The 27,992-nt window shown below is 39.5% G+C and overlaps 1 protein-coding gene across 2 annotated transcripts in view; it reads left to right on the plus strand.

The window, feature by feature from the left end:
* The window catches only part of ITGA8 (integrin subunit alpha 8), a 191,623-nt gene that overhangs the window by 79,226 nt on the left and 84,405 nt on the right, over positions 1–27,992 (plus strand). For both annotated transcript variants that reach the window (XM_075587420.1, XM_075587421.1), the window contains 7 exons: positions 1,620–1,665; positions 3,409–3,516; positions 10,114–10,169; positions 20,851–21,005; positions 23,017–23,154; positions 24,101–24,168; positions 27,421–27,568. In XM_075587420.1, coding sequence (XP_075443535.1) covers positions 1,620–1,665; positions 3,409–3,516; positions 10,114–10,169; positions 20,851–21,005; positions 23,017–23,154; positions 24,101–24,168; positions 27,421–27,568 — 719 coding nt within the window. The remainder of the gene's footprint in view (positions 1–1,619; positions 1,666–3,408; positions 3,517–10,113; positions 10,170–20,850; positions 21,006–23,016; positions 23,155–24,100; positions 24,169–27,420; positions 27,569–27,992) is intronic.

Here is a 27,992-nt window from a genome sequence, read left to right on the forward strand (position 1 = left end):
CAACATTACAAGTTACAGTTACAAACATGTTTAAAGTAGAATGCAGCCGAAGTCTTGCAAGAACTTAGAGAGGAGGCGGGTGTGAGGGACTCCGGTAAATTGTTCCAGAAGTGGGGTGTTCTTTAAGAGAAAGAAGAACGATCAGATTCTTTATTGAACCTTGGAACCATGCAGTAAGCAGGTTTGTGGTGGTGGATATAAGGAGATGGTTGCTTTGTGCAGTAGGGAGGAGACGCCTGCTCATATACCGTAATTGAGTAATTTGTCCAGAAAGTATTTGAAAGTGAGACAGGAAAGGTGTACGTTTGCCCCTGGACTCAAGGGATAGTCAGTCTAGTCCAATTTGCATATAACGTACTCAGTATTATTAGCATAAATAGTAAGGGAATAGTAATCGTGACAGTAAGGGAATTGTAATATGAAATCTAATTAATATATATGCGTGTGTGTGTGTGTATATATATATATATAATCACAAGTGATGTATATAACCAGCACAGCACTAAGTAAGGACAATAATTATTTTATTGCATCCAAAGTGCACACAGGCCCGACACTTCGGTCCCAGAGGGACCTTTTTCAGTTTGCCTCTGGGGACCGAAATGTCAGGCCTGGATGCAATTAAATAATTTTTGCCCTTGCTTAGTGCTGTGCTGGTAATATAGATCATGTGTCTTTTTTGATTATTCCTTATCTCCTCTACTGTCCACCACGACTGCCTCCTGGAAAGTGTGCTCTTTACCCCCTGTGTGTGCGGCCATTTTATGGACCTATCTATCTATATATGTATGTAGAGGTATACTGTATATAATAACGAATATCACTTGTGAGCACATTCACATGTCTTAGACAGGTCTGCAACCCTGCCTTTCACCATTATCACCTAGCATACAGTGCTCCCACTGCAGCAAGGCATTCTTGGAAATGACATGCAAATGAGCACACAATGTGTCATCTTTTGCCTGAAATCCATTTTTACATGGAACCCTTATAAGCAAATGCTCTGCTGTTCATACAGCTTCTAACCACAGCGTGGGATTAGATGTAGAGCCAGTCAAACCACTCACAGACAGCTGTTTCGACCTTGTGGGTCTCATCATTGTCAGGTTGGTTGTACTGGCTTTGCAATTCTTTATTGGCTACATGCTTTTTGTCGCCTTTTTCACCCACCATAACTTAAAATGTGTATGGTATATATATATTCTAGGAAATAGCGTTGGTTTTCAAGGATTTTGCCCAATTTTTACTATCTTACATAAACCCCATATACAGTATTTTGCTCCCGTGTGACAGCAGAAATACTTTGATACATAACCCCTATTTGTTTTCCAGACAACAAGGGGTCATTTATCAAAGTCTCCTGGTTACAAAACTGTGGTAAAAAAAACTGCACCAAATTTATCAAGACATAATTTTCCCATTAAATCTAAAGGGATGTTTCTCTTTGATAAATCAGTGACAGTACTTTAGCGCCAGTTTTTACCCAGATTTGTTACAACTTTGACCTACTTACAGTAACTAATGTGAACATGAAGTAAACATGTTTCTATGCACATTTCCTGAGCTATCCTATAATATATGACTACATACACTATATGTTGTTTTCTGTTTATTCCTAGATCTAATTGTAGGTGCCTTTGGATCAGGAAAAGCATTTGTTTACAGGTAAGCAAAAGTTATATTTCATATTTGGTGATAGTGACAGGGTTTAATAGGCAGCTTGCAATGTAGATACAAACACTATAAATTAGTGGAAGTAGATCACTGGTAACGAACAATGGCTCAATGAGTGGATTCAATTAAATCTGTTGGCTTTAAAATGAATATACTATACCCTGCACACAAATTATTAAACATCTTTAGGAGTTCTGTAAACCTATTTTAAGAGGTTTGGGGCTGTTAGAAGCTATTCTTTTATCACCTTGTTGAAATAACATCACAACATTATGAAATACAGGGGTATGTATGTATATCTTTATTTACATAGCGCCATCCAGGTACTTGGCACTTTACAAAACACATGACATAATATTATAACACAATGGGAATAAGCGCTTCAGACCTAAAACTTTAGGAAAAGGAGTTCCTGCCCTGAAGAGCTTACAATCTAAGTGGTACAGTAAGTGGGGAGAACTTAAAGAGACAATAGGAGGGTATTATGATAAGTGTGTCTGCAGGGGGTCAAAGTCAGTGCATATAAGATGTATAATATCAGACAACTGAGCTATTCATATGCTTAGTTAAAGAGGTGTGTTTTAAGAAAGGTCCAAAAGGTGAGGGTGCCAGCCAGATATTGAGGGGCATGGAATTCCAGAGGTGTGGGACAGTGAGTGAGAGGTTTTAGTTGGGACAGGGCTTTAGATACAAAAGGGGTAGACAGAAGACATCTTTGAGCAGAACGCAAGAGACAGGCAGTTAAGTAGCAGGAAATTAGGGCTGAGATGTAATGACGGTCAGGGGAGTGTATAGCCTTAAAAGAGAGGAGAATTTTGAAGTGACACGATATTTAATAGGAAGCCGGGAGAGGGATTTCAGCAGGAGAAAAGCTGAGACAGATTTACAGTAGGAGAGAGTAAAGTGATTATAGCAGCAGCATTTAGGATAGATTGTAGAGGAGACAGGTGAGAGGCAGGAAGACTGGACATTAGAAGGTTACAATAGTCAAGACGGGAGAGATTGAGGGCCTGAATTAGAGTTTTAGACAGAGGAAAGGAAGTATCTTTGCAATGTTACAGAGGAGAAAACGACAGGTTTTAGCTACATTGTGAATATGAGGAAGGAATCAAATGTGACACCAAGGCAGCGTGCTTGTGATACTGGGTGTATGATCGTAGAGCCAACAGTAATGGAAAAGGGGACAGCAGGGTCAGCTTTGGGGGGGAAGTATGAGGAGCTCAATTTTTAACATGTTAAGTTTGAGTTGGTGCAGGGCTATCTCAGAATGACTGAGCCACTGATTGAGCCAGCTGTGCTAAAGCAGGGATATCCTGAAAACCTGACCTGTTGGTGGCCCTTCAGGACTGGAGTTGGCCACCTCTGATCTACTACCACCTTACATCATTATCATCCCAAAAAGGCCGTAGCTCCATTACACTGTTAACCCATTCACTTTGGTGCAGTGTGCAGCTGCTGCTATATAACTGATGCCCTGGGAGACTGTGGTTATTAAACAAAACAGTCACTGTCTTGCTGTGTTTGTGGGGATTATATTGCTTATAGTTAACTCATTTTTACTGAAAGGGCTAGTTCCTTGGTAAAGGGATGTGATAGGACTCTTACGGCCAGTGTGTTGCACACTATTTCATTGGTCTAAAGGACAATCTGCACACGAACATTATAAACATATGGTTTTCCCCAGCAATAAGTGACTTACTTTGGTACTGTATTAATTCCCTCTCTTTAACACAGGACTAGACCTGTAGTGACAGTCGATGCTCAACTCCTTCTCCATCCTATGATTTTGAACCCGGAGAATAAAACCTGCCAGCTTTCTAGTTCTGAGACACTGGTGACTTGGTAAGAAGATCCTGTTCTATCTTCTTTTCATTTGTTCCTGTTGGTAAATGACACATTCTATAGTGCAATAATCATTAGCACTTATTGACAGCAATTCATTTGAGTGAGTCTTGCACTGTGAAAACGCTAATTAAGTTTTAGGGGCCGTTAACAAGCAATAATGGCTAACTGCATTTAGTGAATATACACGGAGTCTTTTTCCATGTCAGACAGTGTCTGGTGACTCCTAGTTTCTTATACTTATAGTGAAACAACGAAAATCCACCAGAAGTACTGAGATACTTGTGCTTTCTTGTGTCACTGTCTCTATTTATATTAACATACAAATAGGGGGGAACCCATAAGATGATATCATCATCGTCATCCTCATTTTTTTAAAAGTAAATACAGGCCTCCACTTAAGGGGGCAGCACAATACTTTACCGTCCGTTTGAGAATGACTAGAATTAAATACAATTATTATTATTATTATTCCCCAACATATTCTGTAGCGCTGTACAATGAGGTTGGAGGACGAAAACAATAAAATAACGTAAACTTACATTGTTACAGTAGGTAAGGAGGGCCCTGTCCCGAAGAGCTTACAATATATAGGGAAGAGTAAGTGGAAGCATAAGGTACAGGGGGCGGGGGGTACATTAAATGAGCAGAGGTTATATATTCAGTTTACAGACATTTCATGGACAGTTAGAGATAATAAATGATTATGTGAATTGTAACAGAGCATCTCTAACATCAGCAAATGGCTGACACCCTTTTGCTGCTGCTGAAGGCTGCCGTCTTTGGGGAGACTTGTGTGGTCTCATATCAAAGAAGTCCTGAGGTGAAGTGATAGCAACTGGAAGCAAACAGATCCCCACAGCAAAAATGCAGGGGCGATGGGGGATGTGGGAGGCGTGGGGGGGTGGAGGGGAAGGTGATGATCTCCAGGTTGTTCAAGCTGTGTCTGTCCTTTCTTGATGAAATGAACCCTGTCCACGCTGGCTTAGTGGACAGGATCAGTGAAAGGGAGGCATGGGTGGGGAGACTCTCTTTGGGCAGCTGCCTTTGGGGAGATTTGTGTGGTCTCATATTAAAGAAGTCCTGAGTTGAAGTGATAGCAGCTGGGAAATATGTACCATACTGTATAACAAAGTTTGTAGACTGCCAAGATGGGGCAAAAACAGGGCACAATTCTGCATTAAAGAAATACATTCCAATTGAGATTTTTCTTTCATAAATACAGTATGTGCAGTTTTTTTTTTATTTTTCATCTAGAAGACCTGATAAACAAATACAGTATATGCAGGCTCCTTAGGCCAGGTTTTCCCTTCTACAGTATAAACGTATATAATATAATTAATGCAGTTCTCCCAATTTTGAGATATATTTCACTATATTATTTTTTTTATTTTACTATCTATGTAACATGCTGTATGCATAATAGGATGTCCTATAAATACACATACACACATGCATAATAGGATGCCTTATAAATTCACATATATACACAGTATATATACACATGCATAATAGGATTTCCTATAAATACATACAAATACACAGTACTGTATATACAGTATACACATGCATAATATGGATAGAGAGCTGGTAGGAACTGCACTACTGTCCAGGAATTGTTCAGGGCTCTATTATAAGAAATTCCTTTCTGAAGAAGAAGTATATAGTGTCGTCATTACTTTTAAATACTGGAGAATGTTCTGAGTTTTGGATGGGGGGAATAATTGGGGAAATTCATGATACGGTTTTATAAACACACCTCAAAAGGGTCCTTTTAAAAATAATAGAATATTTTATTTCGTGAGTTTGGTGTTATGTTTTTTTTTTTTTTACCGACGCTAATTTCCACCACCTGCACATTAATGGAAATAAATTAACAAAGAATTCTTTTAATTTTACAGATCTTAAATTACTGCACCTTGCTCTATTTGTGCAGCTATTATAGAGTAGGATATTAAAGGTACAAATGTATCTGTATCTTGCACACTGTACAAATGTATCAAAACGACATTCCCAGGGCTTAAAATAATAACATCGTTATTGTAGTATTTATTTCAAATGATTGAAAAAGCTAATTTTTAGCTGATGCTTGTCTTTGTTATTGGTTTTCTTTATGTTATTTTAATATTTTTTTTCTTGTAGTTGTTGTAACCTTGCATTCAGCATATGAAAACAATTAGTAGGGAAACTCCAACAGTCATATAAGTCTTTAATCTCGTGGGATAGATTTCTGTATTTGTTAGCCAGCTGCATAACTTGTACAGAATGCATGCTGATGGATATTCCTGTGCAAGAGAAATGAAAGAAACCCATGCAAGCAAACTTTAAGGAAGTCTGAAACTCCAGGACTGCTGCTATTCCATCCACAATGCAAGCAGATAGAAAAACAAGAAGTCCAGGACTGATTGGTTATAATAATGATGTTTTATAGGTGAATTGAGCCTTTAATTTCCAAAGCCTCAAGATATATTATTAGTACAGCCACCTCTGTGGTGGAATCCTGGACATATTTCTGGACCAATGGTCATCATGGCATCTCCAACAGAGGGGGAAAAAAAGAAACACTGAGTCTACAGTATTTATTAAAATATACTTTAAAACACATTTTTAAGCATATACATATAATGTGAAAACTCAGACTTATGTTCCCACAACTGTGTATTTCCTAGGCTAAGATTATAGGAAAACCATAAAACTCTTTTCATAAATATTTTTTTTATAGGAATTTCAAAGTACTGTATATAGTTTTTCCTTATGAATAGGCAGGTTTATGTTTGAATAGTACATATGTAAAGAATGTTGCTGATCTGGACGTATAGTTGTCACTGTTGATATCTTTTTCCCCCCCTTTTTCTTCTTTAAGCCAGGCGCTACAATTTGCCTTATTTTTGCATCTTTTATTTGGATAGTGTTTATATTTAATCAGAAAAGATACATGCGGGTCCACCTAAACATGTGGAGATATACTGTATGTGATGGAGCACCAATGCACTAGTTTAAATAGACTTGCAGAAATGTATAGTCACAATCACTTATATTTATGCAAAGAAGGGTGGGACGCCGTGTTGGTCCTTTCTTCCATGTAGTAACAAAGGAGGGAGAGGGAGTAGGAGGTATGATACCTTTTATTGGACCAACAAGTAGTTACAATCTTTCCAACCTCTCATGTTGGATGAAGGAACCTTTTTGCCATAGCTTTGCAGCCTGGAGACTTTAGTAATTAGACCCCTACATAGCTGTTTTTTGTATATACAGATGTAGCACGTGTCACCTGGCGCACTCCAGCAGGTGCAATAACGTGTTAGCCCCGCCCCTTTTTAGCACGCGGCTAATGCATTCACAATGGTGTCTGCTACCGCTGGCGAGTTGTGTGTGTCCTGGTGCAACGCGACCATGGGAGCATTAACGTCTGCTACATCTGTACTGTATATGTGGAGATCCTTCCTCTGTGCAGATATTACAAGGCACTCGTACTAACAGATATCTAACTGTTATCAGGCTTGTTAAGATAGCAGCATGCTCAGCCTTTGACAGCCAGGCAGGATATGATGGTGAAATCAGTGCAAACTTCTCAGCGGGCTTCAGTTTATCATGAGTAGTATAAATCAGGTCTTTTCACTACAATGGCAAATTCATTCAAAGTGACAAATAGAAAATACTTGAGTAACCTTCTTTATCAAGTTGGTTATGACACTTAAATTAGGAAATCCCAATGAAATCAAAATGCAGCAAAGGGCTTAAGTGCAAAAGACAACACACGTTGATGCAAATATGAGGATGCTGCTTCATTCTTCAAATAGTTAATTATTTAATCCCCCATGGGAAATTAGCAAAACAAGTCTTGATTCAGTCTCATGAGAGCAGGAATGAGCTGCCATAATTACTCTTTAAATTCGTGTTAACATCTTGCTTAATGGTATGTAGGAATTTTTCTGGCCTTAAGTAAGGCCATGGGACATGCCAGATGTATCGTGTCCATTTATTGCTCATTTTAATTGCATTACAAAGAGGAAGCTAATCTTCTGTTACAGTGCATTATGATTAAAGGTTTTTTTTAGAGGTTTTAGTGTCTCCCAAAGAAACGCAATTATAGGTACATTTAACGCATTTGGGACTGCATGTCATTGGCCGTGATGATGTGCTTCCCTATTAGAGGAATAGCCCTGCTCATTTTTCTCAATTTACCTCCTGTCAGGCACATACTCCCTGACATGTCACAAACATGATGTCAGGACGTTTCTGTTCATTGTTACTTCAGCACAAGATCCATTTCCCGTTGTATTCTCCAAGTGATTTGGGGAGTGCTAATAGTTACAATACTGCCAAGCTAACAGCATCAGATTGTGACATGCTAATCCTGGCTTGGTTTTCCAAGTCTTTATTTCCCAAAGAAATGTGGGGTTTCCAAGAATGTCAGTTAGACAGTAAAGAGTGGATTAAGATCTCATGGTGACATGCAGTCAGACTGGCCATGTACTGTAGTTAGAGTCGGGAGGAATCACTGAGGAGGTTTATGTCTCCCCTACTAAGAAATGTGCGTAGAACATAAGACAGTTAAAGCTGCAGACCAAGCAATATCCTACATGTGTTTTTTAGAATAAATCAGCTTTGTACTATGAGAAAAAACTTGTAGCGTTAAAACAACAAAAAACAACAACGCTGAATGACATTTTTAATGTATTATAATGTAACAAGCATTTTTGTTCCTATAGCAACCATTTACAAAGTCACATCCCCTTACTCTTCTAAAACAGGCTAAGACACACCCCTTTTTGAGCCCCACCCTCTAGCAGTGCACCAACTGTATCTAGTGACTGCCTGGTCTCATGATCTTCCCCACAGAACTTTGCATCTTTGGTCCTCTTCTGCTGCACTGACAGCCATTTAATGAACCCCTGAGCCGAATCTTCGCCGATCGATCACAGAGGAATGGATCGATCGGCAACTTAGCGAATTACTTATCATTGTGTGAATTGTATTGATGCAGATATTAAAGGGGGGAAAAACGGCAGCTTTGACTGCTGCTTTAATATGTAAGTTTTGCACATTGGACATTAAGGTGCGTTTTATCTTTTAGTGGTTGTTGTATTGACCTAATAGACTATATGATGGGCTCTATGAAAGTGTATACTGTACATCTATCCTAGTGTAACGAACTTTCATGTCTATCCACATCAGGTGCTCCTGCACATGAAATCAATTTTGTAGGAAACGTTACTTGCCTTTATTGTGAAAAATAGAGCAAACTAATACAGTACATCACATTTCTGTTTCCCCCCGTCAGCCCGTACCCGGCAGCAGGTCTTGTTTTAGTCTGCCACATTGGGTATTCCTTACATGTTGTGACCAGAGTGTCTGTATGTGTTTGTATTGTGTGTGCACAGTGTGCACTATCCTGCTAGTTATTCATTTGGCTTTATTTAATGTTAGAGCAGCGGTCTAGGAACCGCCTGCCTTGACTGTGTTGTGATCTGTTGTGAACCTTCTAATGTTAACTTTTTACTCTGTGTTTTTAATATACTGAATACATTTGCCACTATACACTTAGAAGGTGTTGTGTCTTCACATTGCCTGTTTGCAATTATCTATATACCTTAGAGCATAGCTCTGCATATCTGGTTATTAACCCCCGGTGCGCTCTGTGCGCTTTTTTTGTTCTGGAGACCCCTTTATTGGAACCCCCTTTAGGAGCGTTTAGAGGGGACGCTCAAGCACGGATAGCAGCAAGGGGGGACTTTTATCTTCGGACGGCTCGAGCGCGGAAGTTCATCTACACTCTGTGTGAAGAACAGACCTTATCCTTCTCATATATACAACAATATAAATATTATGGGGCACTTGAATTGGCCATAAAGTGTCTTCCAACACCAATATGTGTCTTATGGAATAGCACTGCTTAGTGAATATATGGGCCATGATGTTCATGATTGTCTAACAAATGGTACCATAACTTTCCCTGTGGTACCATCGCAGATCTAAGTCGGGCTATACATACATCACTGCATCAGAGATATATTTAATCGATAGGCTTTTATGGGAATTTGCAAGAAGCTAATTGTTCTCAATGTAATTGATGTAAAATAGTTTCAGCGATTTAACACTCCATTATGGGCCATTTGTGGGAGAATAATTGTATTAAACATTTAGGCTTGCATTCTGAATGCCAGAGCCCTTGCTAATAATGATGTCCCAGAGCAATATGTTCAACTTAAATAGCACTTTAATTGTGAAGCTAATTCCAATTTTGTTTAATTTGAACAATAATTGAAAGGAATATGTGTCATTATATTATTAACTTCTCAAGAAAGGCTGGGACATTATTGCATAAGAATATCTTGATGAGCACAATTAAATTGCTGACCCCACACAAACTGTGAAGGGAAGGATGGTTTTGTACAGTTTAATAGATCTAATATTAGAATCTATTATTTTAGTATCCTCTTTAGGTCCATAAAATAGCTTACAAGCTGCGGATGAATCACAGTATCTGCATTAGCAGCACAAGGGAGACTGTAAACCAGTGTGTGCCATATAAAACGTAGCTTGAGTTATGCATTCGTTATTTGAGTGATTTATTCTCTATTTATCTTTTCATAGTTTCACTGTAAGGGTCTGTGCGGCCGTGTCCGGGCAAAGCATTCCACGTAACATTGGTAAGTATTAAAATTTGCGTAATTATGCAAAAATTCGACAAAGTGAAAAATTAACGTTGACAAATGTAAAAAAGAAAAAAACACCTTGCAGCAAAGAAATAAAGATTTAGGCAGAATTACATGCTTTTGTGCTGTTTTTGATAACAAAAGGTTTCAAAGTGAGGGAGAAGGAGTGGCTCAGTGAGTAAAGACACTGAGTTTGAAGCAGGGGAGCCTGGTTCAATTCCCAGTGTCGGCTCCTTGTGACCATGGGCAAGTCACTTTATCTCCCTGTGCCTCAGGTGCAAAAAACATAGGTTGTAAGCTCCAACGGGGCAGGGACCTGTGCCTGCAAAATGTCTCTGTAAAGCGCTACGTAAAACTAGCAGCGCTATACAAGAACATGCTATTATTATAAAGTTATGGGTTTGCAGAGACATAGAAAAGTTTGACCAAAATTTTGCAGACCAAACTTTGACACATTTGCCGATCACTACACTTGACGTTACTGTATATACAATTTCATTTAAAAAAAAGATAGAGATGAAGGGGTAACTGTGTATTTCTCTGAAATACAAACACATGGTCAAGTGATTTCATCTTAATTTACCATCACTGTCCATACACATTGTACATGCCACTATAATTTAAATAGCCCAGTGTAATTTTATAGCATTTTTTGAAGGTTTTAGGCCAATAGATAAAATATGTTAAATAAAAATATTTAAATCAGAAATACGTCAAAATAGTATAGAATGAGAATAAAAATGAAATACTGTGCAATGTAAGCATACAGATAACAGAGCAATCAAACATAGTGTGAACAGGAAGGACAAACTAATAGCAAAAAATAAGAACAAATAACACAATAATATTCACAAAAGTGTAAGGGGGGCAATGTTAATGTTTCAGGGTACTAAACCCCTTCTTCTGGCCCATTCTTACATGCATAACATGTAATACTTCTCTCAATCAGATGAAAAAAAATATGATCTAGCAAAAATGATCAAGGTCCAATCTGGAGTTTCAAAAGAGATAGTACTGATACTTAGGCTCATTTCTAGTGCTTCAGGGAGAAGGTATCATAAATTATGGTACTCTGGTGTTCCCCACACGCCTGGCTAGTATGCTGCATACATGAACAAGCACACTATATAAACACATGTACACCACATACTCACCATGCATGTTATACATATATGCTCACACACACAATATGCACACACAATATAACACACTTTATTGCACCCAATGCCAATACATACATTAGATATTGTGATTTCCCAATCACATTGTATGGGGTTTTGTCCCATATTCAAGGCAGGTAACTCTAGAGTTCGTTGAACAGGGTTTTATTTACAGCAAGCAAACAAATAGGCACGCTGTCCCTTTAAGAAAAGGGAACAATAAAAATAAAACCTACTCCTCTTTAGGAGACTGACTACACTGCAGGTCCCTCTCAAATTGGCTAGCCAGCTAAACTGATTACCAGCCCAAAACACACTCATGTTTAGAAATATGTTATATACGACAATATCAAAAAGTCCTTATCTGTTTGTTGTGGGAACTTGGTCGCAAGAGTCCAGTAAATCCCTCTGGATCCAGCAACCTGGACAGGATAGCTCTGCTCCCTTAGCAATCTCAAGTCCTTTACTGTTCACGCCCTCGTGGCGATTCTCTGTCCCTCGTGGCCTACCATGTTCACGGCCGCAGGGTCCTGCAGGTCCCAGGCACATTCTTCTGGGCAGGCCGCACAGCCTCTGCAGGTTCTGGAACAGGTAGCCAGACCAACTAGTATCCTCCTGGTGGGTAGAATTCAGTCTCCCCCTCCCCATACATGCATCATATACACACACCCATTACATGCATCATATACACACACACACACACACACCCCACACGCATCATATATACACACCCCTTACATGCATCATATTACACACACACACGCACACACGCACACACGCACACATGCACACACACCATACATGCATCATATACACACACCCATTACATGCATCATATACACACACCCATTACATGCATCATACACACACACACACACACACACACCCCACACGCATCATATATACACACCCCTTACATGCATCATATTACACACACACACGCACACACGCACACACGCACACATGCACACACACCATACATGCATCATATACACACACCCATTACATGCATCATATACACCCACTTCATACATGCATCATATATACACACCCATTACATGCATCATATGCACCCACCCACTCCATACATGCATCATATATACTCACACACACCTTACATGCATCAAATACACACACACACACACACACACACACACACACACACACACACACGCATCATATACACACACCCATTACATGCATCATATACACACACCCATTACATGCATCAAATTTACTTACACACACACAAACACACACACACACACACACCATATATACACATACCATACATGCATCATATACACACCATATATACAGTATATACACTTACCATTACCAGTAGAGATGGGCAAAACATTTTGTGGATTTGGATTCGCCTTGGATCGACCAGTTCCTTTGGTCTGCGGATTAGTCTCAAAAGGCAAATCTGACTTCCGGTATGGCACCAGACAGAGCAGCAGCAGAAGGCTGAGCTCAGTGAAGGCTCCGCCAGATCGCAGCCACAAAGGCAATAATCTGCACACACACAAACAAAAAAGGCACCAGAGGAGTAGGGAAAGCTAGAGGAGAGGCTCATAGAGGGCCCACAGACTAGGTCAGATCAGACCAGGGCAAGAAAACAGACCCAGGGCAGTAATGGTAAGAGTCCTAGATTTGCAGAAAAAGCGAACCTGCTATGGGCATATAAAAGTGCTGGCAGCCTAATATTTGAGGGACATAGGATCCTGTTATTCCAAGCAGCGGTGTCAGATAAAAGGAGGGAATTCAGCAAGGTGTGCAGCGCTCTTTTTAAGGGCAACAAAAAATGTACATTAAGCTACGCTGCCACACAGAGTCTTCACGGAGGCAGGAACAAGAGTGTTCAACATGGCAGAGGAAGCGGAAAAGTTCTTACAGAGACCCAAAGCAAAGGCACAAGATAAAGGCTCTGGGGGCGAATCAAGGAGCAACGGAAAAAATGACAAAAGCCCTAAAAGGAGCGAGGCCAGCAAGAGAGCAATACGATGCAGAGGAAGAGAGCGCCGGGACTTTAAAAGTATCTTGAGGACTTGGAATGGGGCAAAGGACTAAAAGTACTTCTTGGGGTATCCTGAGATAAAAGATTGAAGGAGGAAAAAAAATTAGTGGAGTAAAGGGGACTATAAGAATTGCCTTGTTAACGGTTATTGGGGGAAGGTCGAAGTTCAAGGCTAAGCTAGGTGTGTTAAGTAACTAAGTAGTAGTAGTAGTACAAAAATAAAGTTATGCTAATACAAGCAGCAGTTAAATATGTTTATATAAGGAAGCTGTAAGGGGTATAACAGGTTAATAAGGCCTAACAAGTAGTTAGAAAAGCCAGAAGCTTATTAGTCAGGCGTAAATGGAAGGATATATATTATATGGCGGAGCGGGAGGAGTGAAGTATCACAATAGGATGGGAGGCAGGAGATGCTCCTGGAAAAAAGGAAAGTAAATACTAGTGATGTTTATGCTAATGTTTTTTTCTTTCTATGTGTGTGTTATATTTGCCAGAATTCTCTACCCCTTACACCCGTTAACATTACTAATAAAACATACAGATACCAAAGAATTAAATAGAACATTTGGTACAGTAGGTTAATTTCTAGAGGAATGCGACCCAGAATAGCATTACAAAAACTACAACTCCTGCAGAGAATCGGGGGGACTAAATTTCCCCGCTATCAGAAAGTACAATTCAGCTTGTGTTATAAGGCATGCGGGCGATTGGATATTGGAGAAAAGTTTCCACTCAAATTTAGAGATAGCGCAGCAGCCGGTATGTCTATGAATCTAAGAGATATACTACATACAAAGTGGGGAGCATTGCCGTGAGAGATCAAAGATAATATATTGGTAAGAGACACTTTTGCAGCATGGAAGACAACAAGGTCGCATATGGGATTATCATACACAAGCTCTAAATTTCTGCCTATTAAGGGAAATGCAAACTTCCTCCCAAAATCAGACATCCTTTCAATTGTGGGAAGCCAAGGGCTTAAAGTGTATGGGACATTTGATAAAGGAAGACCAGGAAAAGCTCCTTAACTTTAAGGAATTAAAGGTAATGTGGGAGATACCTAGTTCACATGGATATTCTTATGCACAGGTGACACATTATTGTAAATCACTGGAGAACTATAAAAAGGAAGTATTGTTAAATAATATATTTGATCATTTTTTAGTCTTTCCAGAGAGAATAGATAGACTATATCATATATATATATATATATATATATATATATATATATATATATATATATATGTATGTATATATATATATATATATATATATATATATATATATATATATATATATATATATATATATATATATATATATATATATATAATTTAATAAGAGACAACAATTATGAGAGGATTTTGCAAAAGGTTTTTGTGGCCTGGAACAAAGATTTCAAGGAAATTACGGAACTTGATGTAATACTTACTGGTTTAGATAGAACTAGAAAACTTATCATATCAGAAACGTGGAGAGAGGTGCAACTAAAACTGACACTCAGGGCATATTGTGCTTTTAACATGTTACAAGAATACAGGCAAATCCAGGAATAGATGTCCAAAGTGCCAACAACCTAAAGCAGACCTAAAACACTGCTTATGGGACTGGCCCAAGATTGCACATTTTTGGGACCAAGTGCTGGATTATATACAGTTAAATAACTGCAGTTAAAGAACCAGTTTCTTTGATATTTGGCAACTTGGAGGAATGGAAGATCATGAATAACAGGATGAGAATACCTACATTTGTAGAAATTACATTATTGGCAGCCAGAAAAACCATAATGTTACAATGGATAAAGCATATACCCCCTAACATGGAGATGCTAAACAAATATTTCATATAATTATCCATGTTAGATAAAATGGAAGCCGAAACCAATAAAGAGCTAAAAACAGAAACACTTAAAAAATTGGGATCCCTTTATTGAAATGTAACCAGGCTGGGACAGAGAGGTTGTGATGCAGGTGTTTGACCAAACGTCGTGGTATTTACTAAGAAGTCTGGTACGTGAGAGGCACAGAAGGTGATGAGGGGGAGAGAATAAAATATCTAATGTCTGTTATCCCTAGATAAGGTTAAGACCTAAAGCACAGAAACAACAAAAGGAACTGTGGGTGAGGGGGGAAAGGTACAGAGGGAAATGATGCAATGCAGACAGAACTGACTTATCAATTTAAAATTTAATTAATTTTTTTGTTTGTCATTGTCTAAAGTATATGTAATTTTAATATATTATTTACTGGTTTAGTGCACAGTTAAATGTAAAGGAATATTGTAATCAGTGTAAACTGGTATTTTGTGGTCTTGTTGAATTGTAATATGTTTTATTATGGAAAACACAATAAAAAATTTCAATGATAAAAAAAAAAAGGCCAAGCTAGGCAATAGAGAGAGAGAGAGAGAGAGAGAGAGAGAGAGAGAGAGAGAGAGAGAGAGAGGGGGAGAGGGGGAGAGGGGGAGAGGGGGAGAGGGGGAGAGGGGGAGAGGGGGAGAGAGAGAGAGAGAGAGAGAGAATAAAAATATGAAATCAGAGTTCGGATGACTGATTTTGTCAAAACAATCCACAAAATTCTGGGGAATGGATTTGGACTGGTTTGTCCGTCTCTAGTTACCAACATAGTGCTGAAAGGAGCCAGCCGAAGGAGCCTGGCAGGAGACCTGCCATTTGAGCTCTGCAGCGCCACCTAATGGCCGGAATCTGCAGTGAGCTCAGCTGCACATAGAAACCTCTTCTCCGCAACCGGCCCGAACATTTAAACTCGAACGAGTCGGGGTTCAATTTTAAGACTGAGTCACTGATTGAGCCACCTGCGTTGAAACAGGGATAGCCATAAAAGCCGGCCTGTTGGTGGCCCTTGGGGACTGAGTTTGAAGACCCCTGCTTTAGGGGATTGATAGGGCAGTCCAGTTGGAAGACGCAACGGATGACTTTGCAGCTTCCTATCGGCTTGCAGAGGCCATGAGATTTGAATGGCCATTTTGTTTCCCCTTGAAGAGGCAGAGACACTACTAACTTTACCGTCAGGTATCTTGGGAACCTGGGCTGAAAATAACCGATTCTGTTCCAGTGGACCTTTGGTTCCACATCTGTTTAAAAAAACAAAAAACATGAAACCAAGCAATAGAGCTCTTTAAAATTATTTATCAAGAATACACAAAAAAAAGAAAATGGGGAATGACACATTTTTAAAAAAAATGTGAACCATATAAAAGTAAATAAGAATGAAAAACATGTAATTGACAATGTCTCACATTACTGGTATTATTATTTCACATTTTCTCAAATTTCCAGAAAAATCACAATTATATCAGTAGTTTGGGTCCAAAATTGGATTTCCACTATGAGATTTGTAGAAATGCAGGTTATAACCTGAATCAATTACTCTATAGAATTTTTTTTTTTTACATTCCAATCATTTCTAAAACAATAAAAGCGTATGGCTTTAATAAGGAATGCTTCCACATCACAGATATATTAAATCCCAAGACTTCCTGAGTTACCTCAGGAAGATGAGGTGATTCATTAGATTGGCGCCCAAAAATCATAGTCTTTCCTGTCTCAGTCACTAGTTAAAATGTGTCTCAGGTCAGCATAGGCTAAAAATGATTACCATCCGTTCAGTGTGTAATGGACAATGCAAACTGATAGTATAGTCATACTGTATTCTAGTTTGGATGTATTTTGGTCAAATATGCTGAGCCCCTATTCCACTTTGTCTGTAAACCATTCTAAATATTACATTTTGCAAGCACTAAATAATCAGATAAAAAGAATATTGAGTGATTTACATTAAAACAGTGTTACAGTACTTAATGAATAGATATTATTATTTGTGTAATGAGCTGGGGTGTATCCCAGACTAGCTGTGCTTGACTCATGTATGCGTGCTATGTAAGTATATATTAGGCTCATGGTGTTGGTAAAGTTAGGGAGAACTCTGAAGTTCAGTTTGTGCTATGTGGCTTTGTATCTGCTGGTGTGTAAGGGTTTGCTGCCGTTGTTGTAGCTGTCTACTGAAATTCTTAAAGCAATCTTAAGATAGAGGCTCATATTTACTTAGTGGTGCTATTCCACAAAGGAATAGCCCATAAAGTGTTGTCCAGGGAATAGCACAGCATAGTTAGTGTGACCCATACGGAATCTTCGCCGGCGTTCTGCGCAGAGTGACCCTCCGCTGCAGCCGCTCTGCTGCTGGACACTCAGCTGCCAGCTACTTCGCCATGGTAACTTAATTTAAGGGTTAATATAGCGGTTAGGGTAGGGGGTTACGGATAGTGGTTTTAGGGTAAGGGGTTAGGTTTTTGGGGTAGGGGATTAGGGTAACGGGTTAAGGTTTTTAGGGTATGGGGTAGCATTAGTATTATGGGTTAAGATTAGGCTTTTGTAGGGTAAGGTTAAGGATTTACCTTGAGTAGCAGCTAAACACCGGCAGAGATTTGGGCGCGACAAAATGCCCGTGACTGTGGCCCATAGTGCATTGTATTTTTTGGTGTTCTCTCTGAGAATGTTGTGATGCGTTGTTCAGGTGAATGGATATAGGTGATAGGTGCACCAATGCAGAAATACTATGGCCTACCACCTGCTTACAATGCAAATGTAACGGGTATTCCCCCCCCCCCCAATCGCAGATATAGTGTGGGGTGCAAGGGAACATACAAGGTTACCATAGGTGTGGTGCATTACTTGTTGGCTCGCAGGAGGGCTGAGCTTCCGCCACGGGGAACCTGGGGCAATTATACTAGGGGTACTCACTTACAACGATGCAGCGCCTCCACCTGCGATGGCTCCCACCAGAGGGGGAGTGATTCCTCGCAGGACAATCAATAATACCATACACAGTGATTTATATATTAACTAATACCATTTACTGGGAACAGCATATAACACATCATCACATCAATACCATAACATATCAGAACAGGTGTCCCTCTCTCGAGGAGACACTTACTGCGACGTCCAGCAGGACGCTTCCCCAACACCAGGTGATCCCACCCAGTGTCCAAAGAACCCCACCCAATGTCCCGCACTCTTGCAGAGAGAGGCAATGGGTGACTGCGCAGTCACTATTTATACTAAAGGCCCGTTGGTGCACTTGTGTGTTAGATAGTACCTGCCGAGCACTCACGTGCTCGGATCTCCAACTGACTTCACAGAGGATCCGTCGTGTGATGGTTCCGTCTGATCCTACACCGGACTCCTTTGTACGCGGACCGCCAGTGCGTTCCCAACCTGGAAACTGTCTCTTAGGACCCCAACTTGGATCCGAACCTCTTAGCAGGAACCGCAGCGTCCGCTGTGTCCCTGTCTAACCTACCCTACCGTGACAGGATCCCTAACATAGGACCTGTCCCTACAGCACTAAGTGACACGCGCTATACTATAGGCAGTCCCTACAGCACAGCAACCTGTAATGGCTTTAGGGGAAGCTCCTAGGGGCCTACAGGGGTTACTAGCCTGCCCCACTCCCCTAACTCTTCCCAGCCCTGACTGTTACTAAACTAATCCCAGCGCCTGCAGCAACAAGCTGTGACCCACTGGATGTGTGCAGCCAACGTGCTACACAACACTGTGCCTGCCTGTCAGACCTCACAGCACTAACAGCCGTGACTCTGACAAGGCAGCACTCTAACACTAAGGGCAGCGTCCCTATCTTGGGCCTCCCTCAGCACTTACCCACTAACCTAGTGGGGAGTTGGGGCCTACCTGGGGTGTGGGTACCTATATGGGGCAGGAGCTGCACTCGCTCCCCGCCCCCTTCCTTCCCTCACAGCTCCCTGACTCCAACTTGCAAACCTGAGTGACAGGGTCCCTTAACCTAGGGCAGTCCCTGGCAACACTCACTCTGGGGTATTTAGCTACCTCGGGCCCTGGGGGTGCTGGCCTAGTACAGGGAGTTCCTGACTCCTGTACCCTACCTCCTTCCCTTGGCTGCTCCGGTCTCTGACTGACAAAAACCCTGTCTGCAAACAACATTGTTGCAACTCTGCAGCATGAGAATCTGCCAGCTCTATTGGCTTCAATGCTGCCTGTGACAAGGGTGAAAGTGCATTCCCCAGAGGCTGCTGGGAATTGTAGTTCTTGGTACAGCTCTTTTCTATGGGGACCGCGTGCGCGATCTTTACTGCGCATGGGCGAAGCTCACGCCACAACCAAGAGGGCGGTGCCCGCCGGGAGCAGTTGCCGTCCCCTTCCCCCACTGCCACAGGGGTAAGGCAGAGGGCAAAGGAAGATCAGGGGAACCGGGGGTGGACCCCTTACACAAATATAGTCAAATTGTCTATACTCTTCCATCCTTCAGCAAATCTTATCTTGTCCACTTGATGTTGCAATAATTTGTCTTTACTATTTCTGGAACGCATGGAACATGTTTCCGATTATCATTACATGTTTCAGGAGATCTTACCTTATCATAACACGGCTGTCACAGGGAAATAGACAGAATGCCATGCTTTTGTATTCTAGACATATTTTAAACATGGAAAATGAATTCTACAATACTAATTTTCCTCTATGAATATGTTGTCTCTATTAACTTAGCCCAGAACATTTTTAGGGAATACACTCTTCAGATATATGTTCATTTATGGGCGCCAAGAAAAATGGAGGGCACTTTTCCAGTATCAGAGCTAATTCCCATGTTAACTGCCATTGACTTTCTTAGTGAATTTCCCCATTTGAATGTAGGCTAAAACTGTAAATCCTACATGTTGAGTTATTATTGTTAAATAAAACAAAACTGGAGATAATAATGTGTGCATGTGAGTGCGTGCGTGGGTGCGCGCACGTGTGTGTGCGCGCGTGTGCACGCGTGTTAATGACTCCCTGCATCAGCATGCTTGCTTTCTCATCTGGTATTAAAGTACTGTTTCCAATCAGGTGAAAAAAAGTTCAGTATTAACAGAACACTTAAATTTCCATCTAGTATGTTATCTGCAGGGTATACAAGGTCACCTAATATATTCTGCAACTTTAAAAATAAGGATAATTATGTTTTTATTTATATATTTTTTTTTGTATGGAAACAGTGCTCTTCCAAGGCCAATGTGCATAATATCCCTCTCTGAAAGCCAAGGGACACGCCATATCCATTACATAAACAGTGACATGTTCATAACAGTGGGACATCTCTTAGATCTAGCACTTTGACAGTCCTGCCAAAAAACAAATAATAATAAATTGAAACATTATATTTGTTATCTTTTTTTTTTTTTTTTTGGCTCTTATTTCACAATGTTCTCTTAAAATAACCGTTGTACTCCTCTTGTAATCTGATTTTAAATTAAAAAAAAAAAAAAATTGGGGTTAACCTTATAAAGGGCATATTTAAATAACATGACTTGACTTCGTATGAGGAAAAGGAATGAAGTACTGGAAAAATAGTGTATTTCTGTCCATCGCTGGCTTTCAATGTATTAAACAAACTATTATCTATGTTTTTTCTTTTTGCTATTAAGTATCAAAGTTGCATGTATATTTATGTCTCTGCAGTACTGAAAGCTGAACTTGAATTGGATTGGTTGAAACAGAAAGGTGCAGTTAAGAGAACCCTCTTTCTCACACAGCTGCAGGCGCACCATGCATTTGATCTGATCATTGGAAAACAGAAACGATCCCAGTGCCAGAACTTTGTTGTTTTTCTCAGAGTAAGTCCCAAATAAAGTTTCTAATGAACACTGATATATATTATAATATATATATATATATATATATATATATATATATATCCTCTGAGCCAATGGCTGTCATTTGCAATTTTAATAAACAAGCAAAGGGCAGATTACATAAAATCGAGTATGACAGGTCCACCCAAGAGGAGAGAGGGATAGATCACATAAAATAGGTGAATCTGACAGATGGGAAGGTTGGTATTGTGTTGGTTTTATAACATGGGTGTATTATCCGCAGAAAGGAGAATGCAGTGAAGAAAATATGCAAACTACTGTATGCAAGAATTGCTAAAATAACGCTTTGTGTTCCTTCTGAGGGAAGAATTATGGATGTTTGTATACTGTAGATCAGGGGTGACCAACTCTAATCCTCAAGGAGCCACCACCAGGTCAGGTTTTTATGATATCCCTGCTTCAGCACAGGTGGCTCAGTCGTTGACTGAGCGACTGATTGAGCCACCTGTGCTGAAGCAGGGATATACTTAAAATCTGACCTGTTGGTGGTCACTGAGGAGTGGAGTTGGCCGCCCCTGGAATAGATGTTAGTGTTTACCGGAGGGAAGGGAATGTTCTTAAAAAATCCAAACGCTTCCATGATATAAACAAAACAGAGTATTCAATAGAAATACATGGCACTGCATCCAACGTTTCGGTCATCAAAGTGTGACCTTCCTCAGAGTGTGGCAAGATATACCTAAATTAAATCATTTTATATTTTCTTCGTATGAAGCTACCGAAAAGGAGGGGTTGTTATACATGCACGAGGAAGGCACACATTAAAGCAGCAGTCCAAGCTGCCATTCCTCCCCCCACACCCACCCCCCTTTTAATATGTGCTTCAATACAATCCACACAATGATAAGTAATTAGATAAATTGCCGATCGACCCGTTCTCCTGTGATCGATCGGCAAAGATTCAGCTCGGGCTGTGAGTGCAGCAGAAGAGGACCAAAGATGCAAAGTTCTGTAGGAAGATCATGTGACCAGGCAGTCACTAGATACAATTGGTGCACTGCTAGAGAGAGTGCAAAAACGGGTGTGTCTGAGCATGTTTCAGAAGAGGAACGGGATGTGACTTTGTAAATGGTTGCTATTGAAACAAAAAATGCTTGTTACATTATAATACATTAAAAATGTCATTCATAGTGGTTTTGTTTTTTTTGTTTTTTTAAATGCTACAAGTATTTTCTCAGTACAGAATTGATTTATTTACCAAAACACACACATGTAGGATATTGCTTGGTCTGCAGCCTTAATCTTTCTACACCTCTCCGATGGTCATATACCTATTATTCCTACGTTAAATTCTCCTGTCAAATTCCAAATTGAGATTACAAGCAAGTTAAAAAAATAAAGGGGGTTATTGTGTAAACTGTACATGTTTGCATGGAAACTCATTGTGTCATATTAATTTAATAGTTCTTTTCCATCCTAACTGCAAAAAATGCATTTTAATTCACAATTTTGTTCTGGCTGTGGCAATCTGTATGGTATGCACATTTTGTATGCAAATGAAGAAATCTCATAAAATTATATTTGTTATTCATTGATCTCCAAGACTTAATTTCACAAGGAAAATCTCGCCCAGAGATCTCACCTTCCCGGGACTGCAAGACAGTAAATTTCATAGAGAACAAATCCACACAGGTCTGGGGTAGGTTAGACATCTTGCATCAAGTAGAACACCTTTGATGTGGAAAAACCAAGCTAATCGGTTGTTCTTTGTAACGATCTATCTGTGTAAACAATTCTTAATAAATGCAGTCAAAATGTCGACAGATTTTTATGATGAGTGAGGTTGCATTAGGTTTGTGAAGGCGGTTAAAAAATATACTGTATACTGATGCAATTGGACAAGCATTAACGTTAATAACTGTATGTGACATATGAAGAGAGGTGAAAGACATTTCAAATACTGTAGTTGACATTATCCAGAGTGAACACTGCGTCACAGCCACATTGTGTTGCTTTCTTCTTTCTCCTACAGGAAGAAACGGAATTTCGAGATAAGCTCACTCCAATCAGTGTCAACTTGAATTACAGTTTGGATGAATCGGCTTTTTTGGGTGCCCTGGATTTAAGACCAATATTAAATCGTTACAAGGAAACTAATATTCAGGAGCAGGTACTGTATAGACATTTTTTAACGGACACTTTAAAACTACTTTTTTCAACATCTCTGATATGGCTTCATGTAGCGATCCCTAAAATAAATGATCTATCTACTACTCAATGTACCCCTAGTCTGACATGTTAATCTCCTCTGGCTACTGAATTCAGTATCGTCAGAAATGGAAAATAATACAATGTGACTTAAAACAGCAATTCCCTGAAACATATTCTATAAAAAAAAAATGTTTAAAGTAAAGTGTAGCGTGATTTAAGTTTTGATAGGATTGACGCAGGGGGTCTTGGAGCTGAACGGTGTTAATTTCAGCTCCAGGGACCTCCTGCTTCAAGAGATACTTACCTATGTTGGGGGTGCCAGTGTTTCTGCAGCCAGGGAACTTGTGTGCCTAATGAAATGGCGGATTTATAGCCCCCACGTCACGCAGGTCAATAGGAAGCCATAACATCATCCCTTGCAGCTTCCTATTGGCACACGTGACCTAGACATTTAAACTCCAGAGAGATACCAGCACCCCCTATAGAAGTATCTTTGGAAGCAGGGGGTCCCCGGAGTTCAGCTCTGGGGACCCCTGCTTCAATGTCATAGAAAATGCATACATTAAAGTCTTTTTAGGGTCATAAAAGTAAAGTAACAAAATATATTTAATAATTTTATATTGATATATACAAAAAATGTATAAGATGTTAATGAGGGGGCTATATAGGGTGAAGAAAGAAAGGAAAAAAGGGGTATGGAGAAGAGATTATACCCAAAAAAATCTGCGATAATGTTTACAAAATGATCCAAATCCGATCCGAATAATTCAATCAAATAATTGAAGTAACTTTTATTATTCCTTTCGGAGATTTGTTCTGCAGGACTTGCTAGTATTGAAATGTTTCTTAAGATGACGTAACAGCAAACATCTTTCAGGGCACTGATTAATGTTTCACCAATGTAGGCACACATTCTGCTGGACTGTGGCGAAGATAATATGTGCATTCCTGACCTGAAACTTTCAGCGCGATCGTAAGTTAAAATAAATAAACATTGAGTGACTCGTTTCTAATAGAACGCAGGTGTAAAACATGCAGAAGCAAAGCTGTTACAATGTGCTATAGCCCCCAATCTATTTGATTTGTTTTGGATGGTGATGGTAATGGCAAATTCTGAAATGTAACATTAAGTGGGTTTCTTCTATAACAAGGGCACGCATTTTTAGAAGGGTAAAGAAAATACACAAAAAAAAAAATGAAATATCCATGTGTTAATTGTAGAGGCTCAAATTCTGCATTTTTTCCTCAGTGAGAAAAAACCCCCACACATGCCATGCATTGTCACATTACAAATGCTTTAAGTGTTGCTTTCCTTCTATTATAAACACTCATAGTTCATACTCCTTAGTGTAATGGTTGTGTGTTGGCTTAAGTAAATGACCACAAGAGCAGGGAAGAAAGAACTTATATCAGCTACCGTCTGAGTGAAAACGGTCCTGCTTCATTCTGTATACATTTTAACTTTCATTGTGATTTTTAGTATGTCTTAATGAAAACAAAACAGTACATTCTCCACCATATTCAGATCAGAAGCAATTAGCCATGTAGACCTCATTCGCATTAAAAGTCATGTTCTAATAAAAGATATCACAATCTACAAAGGATCTTTTTCTCCGAGTAATACCAGTAGTACGGTTATTCATCCCATGAACTATGACTACTGGCGACTCCACAGAGCTACAGTATAACAGAGACAGACGGTACGACAGACTTGCAGTCTGCTATTCAGTGTATGTATATTTGCTATTATGCCATTTCCTGTATAAGACAAACATTAGACAACAAAGGGACATATCTATTAAGTAGACCAAAATAGCAAAGCTTTTAAGTGATTATTATGACATCACCGCCCATCGCACTCTGTGTAGTCAACAACAAAATAACTACATTTCCTGACGGCAAAGTATCACCAATACTGCACATTGAAGAACGTGAACACGTCTCCTGCTGTAGACAGTTATAGTAAACATTTTTATTTTGGTTGTTTAGCTATAAACGTTACATCTTTAGCCTCATGGGAGAATAGTTGTCATCCAGAGCAGTTTGGGGACAACACATGAACTGCCTTTGTGCCCCTCTGGGACTTAAGTTATCCTGTTAAAAAGAAACATTATTGTTCATTATTCCAAACCTGGAGAGCCGCACTGTAATAAATACACTGTCAACGAGGATCGTTCTGCTTTTCCTATTAGTAGGACAGTTGCAACTGTTTTGAACATGCACCAAAAAAAAAAAAGAGCAATGCTAGACAACATTTTAGCTTAAATTCGCAAGGCTTATTTGACACTCGCACAACCCGTATATACTGCACTCACATGACCTTTTATACTGCACTCACATGACCTTTTATACTGCACTCCCATGACCTTATATACTGCACTCACATGACCTTTTATACTGCACTCCCATGACCTTTTAGACTGCACTCCCATGACCTTTTAGACTGCACTCCCATGACCTTTTAGACTGCACTCCCATGACCTTTTAGACTGCACTCACATGACCTTTTAGACTGCACTCACATGACCTTTTAAACTGCACTCACATGACCTTTTAGACTGCACTCACATGACCTTTTAGACTGCACTCACATGACCTTTTAGACTGCACTCACATGACCTTTTAGACTGCACTCACATGACCTTTTAGACTGCACTCACATGACCTTTTAGACTGCACTCACATGACCTTTTAGACTGTACTCACATGACCTTTTAGACAGCACTCACATGACCTTTTAGACTGCACTCACATGACCTTTTATACAGCACTCACATGACCTTTTAGACTGCACTCACATGACCTTTTAGACTGCACTCACATGACCTTTTAGACTGCACTCACATGACCTTTTATACTGCACTCACATGACCTTTTATACTGCACTCACATGACCTTTTATACTGCACTCACATGACCTTTTAGACTGCACTCACATGACCTTTTATACTGCACTCACATGACCTTTTATACTGCACTCACATGACCTTTTATACTGCACTCACATGACCTTTTATACTGCCATTTTCACATATTGTTGAGCAAGTGTGAAATTTTACAATAATTTCACAAAAGCACAACATACACATTGGAAAACATTTGTACATATCTACTAAAGAGGTGACAAATGCATCTATAATATAATACAGTGCCCAGCGCTAACAGATTTCTATACTTTAGGGATAAATGACTTTTGCCACAGAAATATGTATTCTTATTGCTTTAATATGTTCATTGTCAAAAGGCAGTGACTGGAGAAGTGAGAAATAAAGACAGCTGTGCATGCTACGAACTCCTGGAATAGAACATGCTGTAATGCAAATCAATACAGTACATGGCAACACTCTTCCAGTGTTCAAGATCATTGTCTGCCAGACAAGCAACACATTATTAAACCTCTGCAATGATTGGCAATTCTAATGCCGTAGACATTCCTAATACCCACATCCAACACAACAGCCTACTCTATTCCCTAAAGTCTCCCAGCTGCAAAACTGCAACACAATGTATCCCATGTCATAGACCTGGTTTGCAGGTGACAATTTGTTGTAGTTGCTTTGTTACATTTCTACGTTCTTTGAGGAAGCTATTTTTTTGTCCGTACGAAGGGAGTCCCAGGTGTTTATTTTTAGGGGCTCAGTAAAAACATTTTCAGACAGTACATTCCTGGAATTATTTAAAGATTTGTTATTCTAAGATGGTCCTAGGTACAAAATATATTGTTTTAAGTTTGCTACATTTTTGCCCATTTTGCCACCGTGATGTGCTAATGTACCTCCATTATTAGAAGTAGTCGTATTTGTATTAATGTATGTGTTCATTACTTATTATATAATGCTAACCATGTAATCAGTGCTCACATAAGGTACATACAGACACTTTATTATATATGTAGTTTCCCTATAATTTAAACACATAAGAGCATTACAAATATATGATGGAGTGCGTAGGAATGAATATATATGTGTTAGGCATCTCAGTGAAAGACAACGCTCTTCATATATAATTGTCCTCTATTATTCTGTTTCATGTACATAACACTGCTATATTTTTTTACTTTGTAAAGACTTCAGCTATAACAAGTGATCTACTTACTAACTGATAAGAAAGTGTATTCCATTTAAGGGGCACTATCCAAGTACTCAGGATTACACTGAAAGGAAGTTTCTTTTGTTCAAAATGTTTTTAAGACCACCTGTTTTTACATGGATTCCCAATTCTATAGTGACAAGAAGCAACTAATCATCGGAGAAGAGAACCACATTCTCCTCATCATAAATGCAAGGAACGATGGGGATGGTGCTTATGAGGCAGAGCTACGCATGAACATACCCCCAGAAGCAGATTACGTGGGCATTGAGCGCAACATGGAGGTAATTACTGCAACGCATTGACCATGAGAAACTAGAGATTTGGGGTGGCTCAAAAGCTTGTCAGTATAAAAGCACATTGCCAACTAAACCCTTTCACTGCCAGAGGGGTCTGAAGTACATAGCAGAAACATCTGGCAAAGAAATGCTTAAGTAACCAAAAGTCTGCTAATCTAAAACAGCATATCCTATCCTTTCAAGATAAAGCTCATTGTCATCTATATCCTGTTAGCCATGAAAACATGGGATATCATAGTTTACAGAGAGGATATTTGTTGAGGTGTGTCAAATTGAACTACGCTGCTCAAGTCTTAAAAGGTTTTTCACTGATCATCATGTGTTTTATTTGATAACAGAAGAGATTGAATTATATTCCTAAAATAACAAAGCCATTTATTTTCTATTAAAATGTACAAGTTGGTCTAGA

This window comes from Ascaphus truei, chromosome 2 (genome assembly GCF_040206685.1).
Source record: "Ascaphus truei isolate aAscTru1 chromosome 2, aAscTru1.hap1, whole genome shotgun sequence".
NCBI lineage: Eukaryota > Metazoa > Chordata > Amphibia > Anura > Ascaphidae > Ascaphus > Ascaphus truei.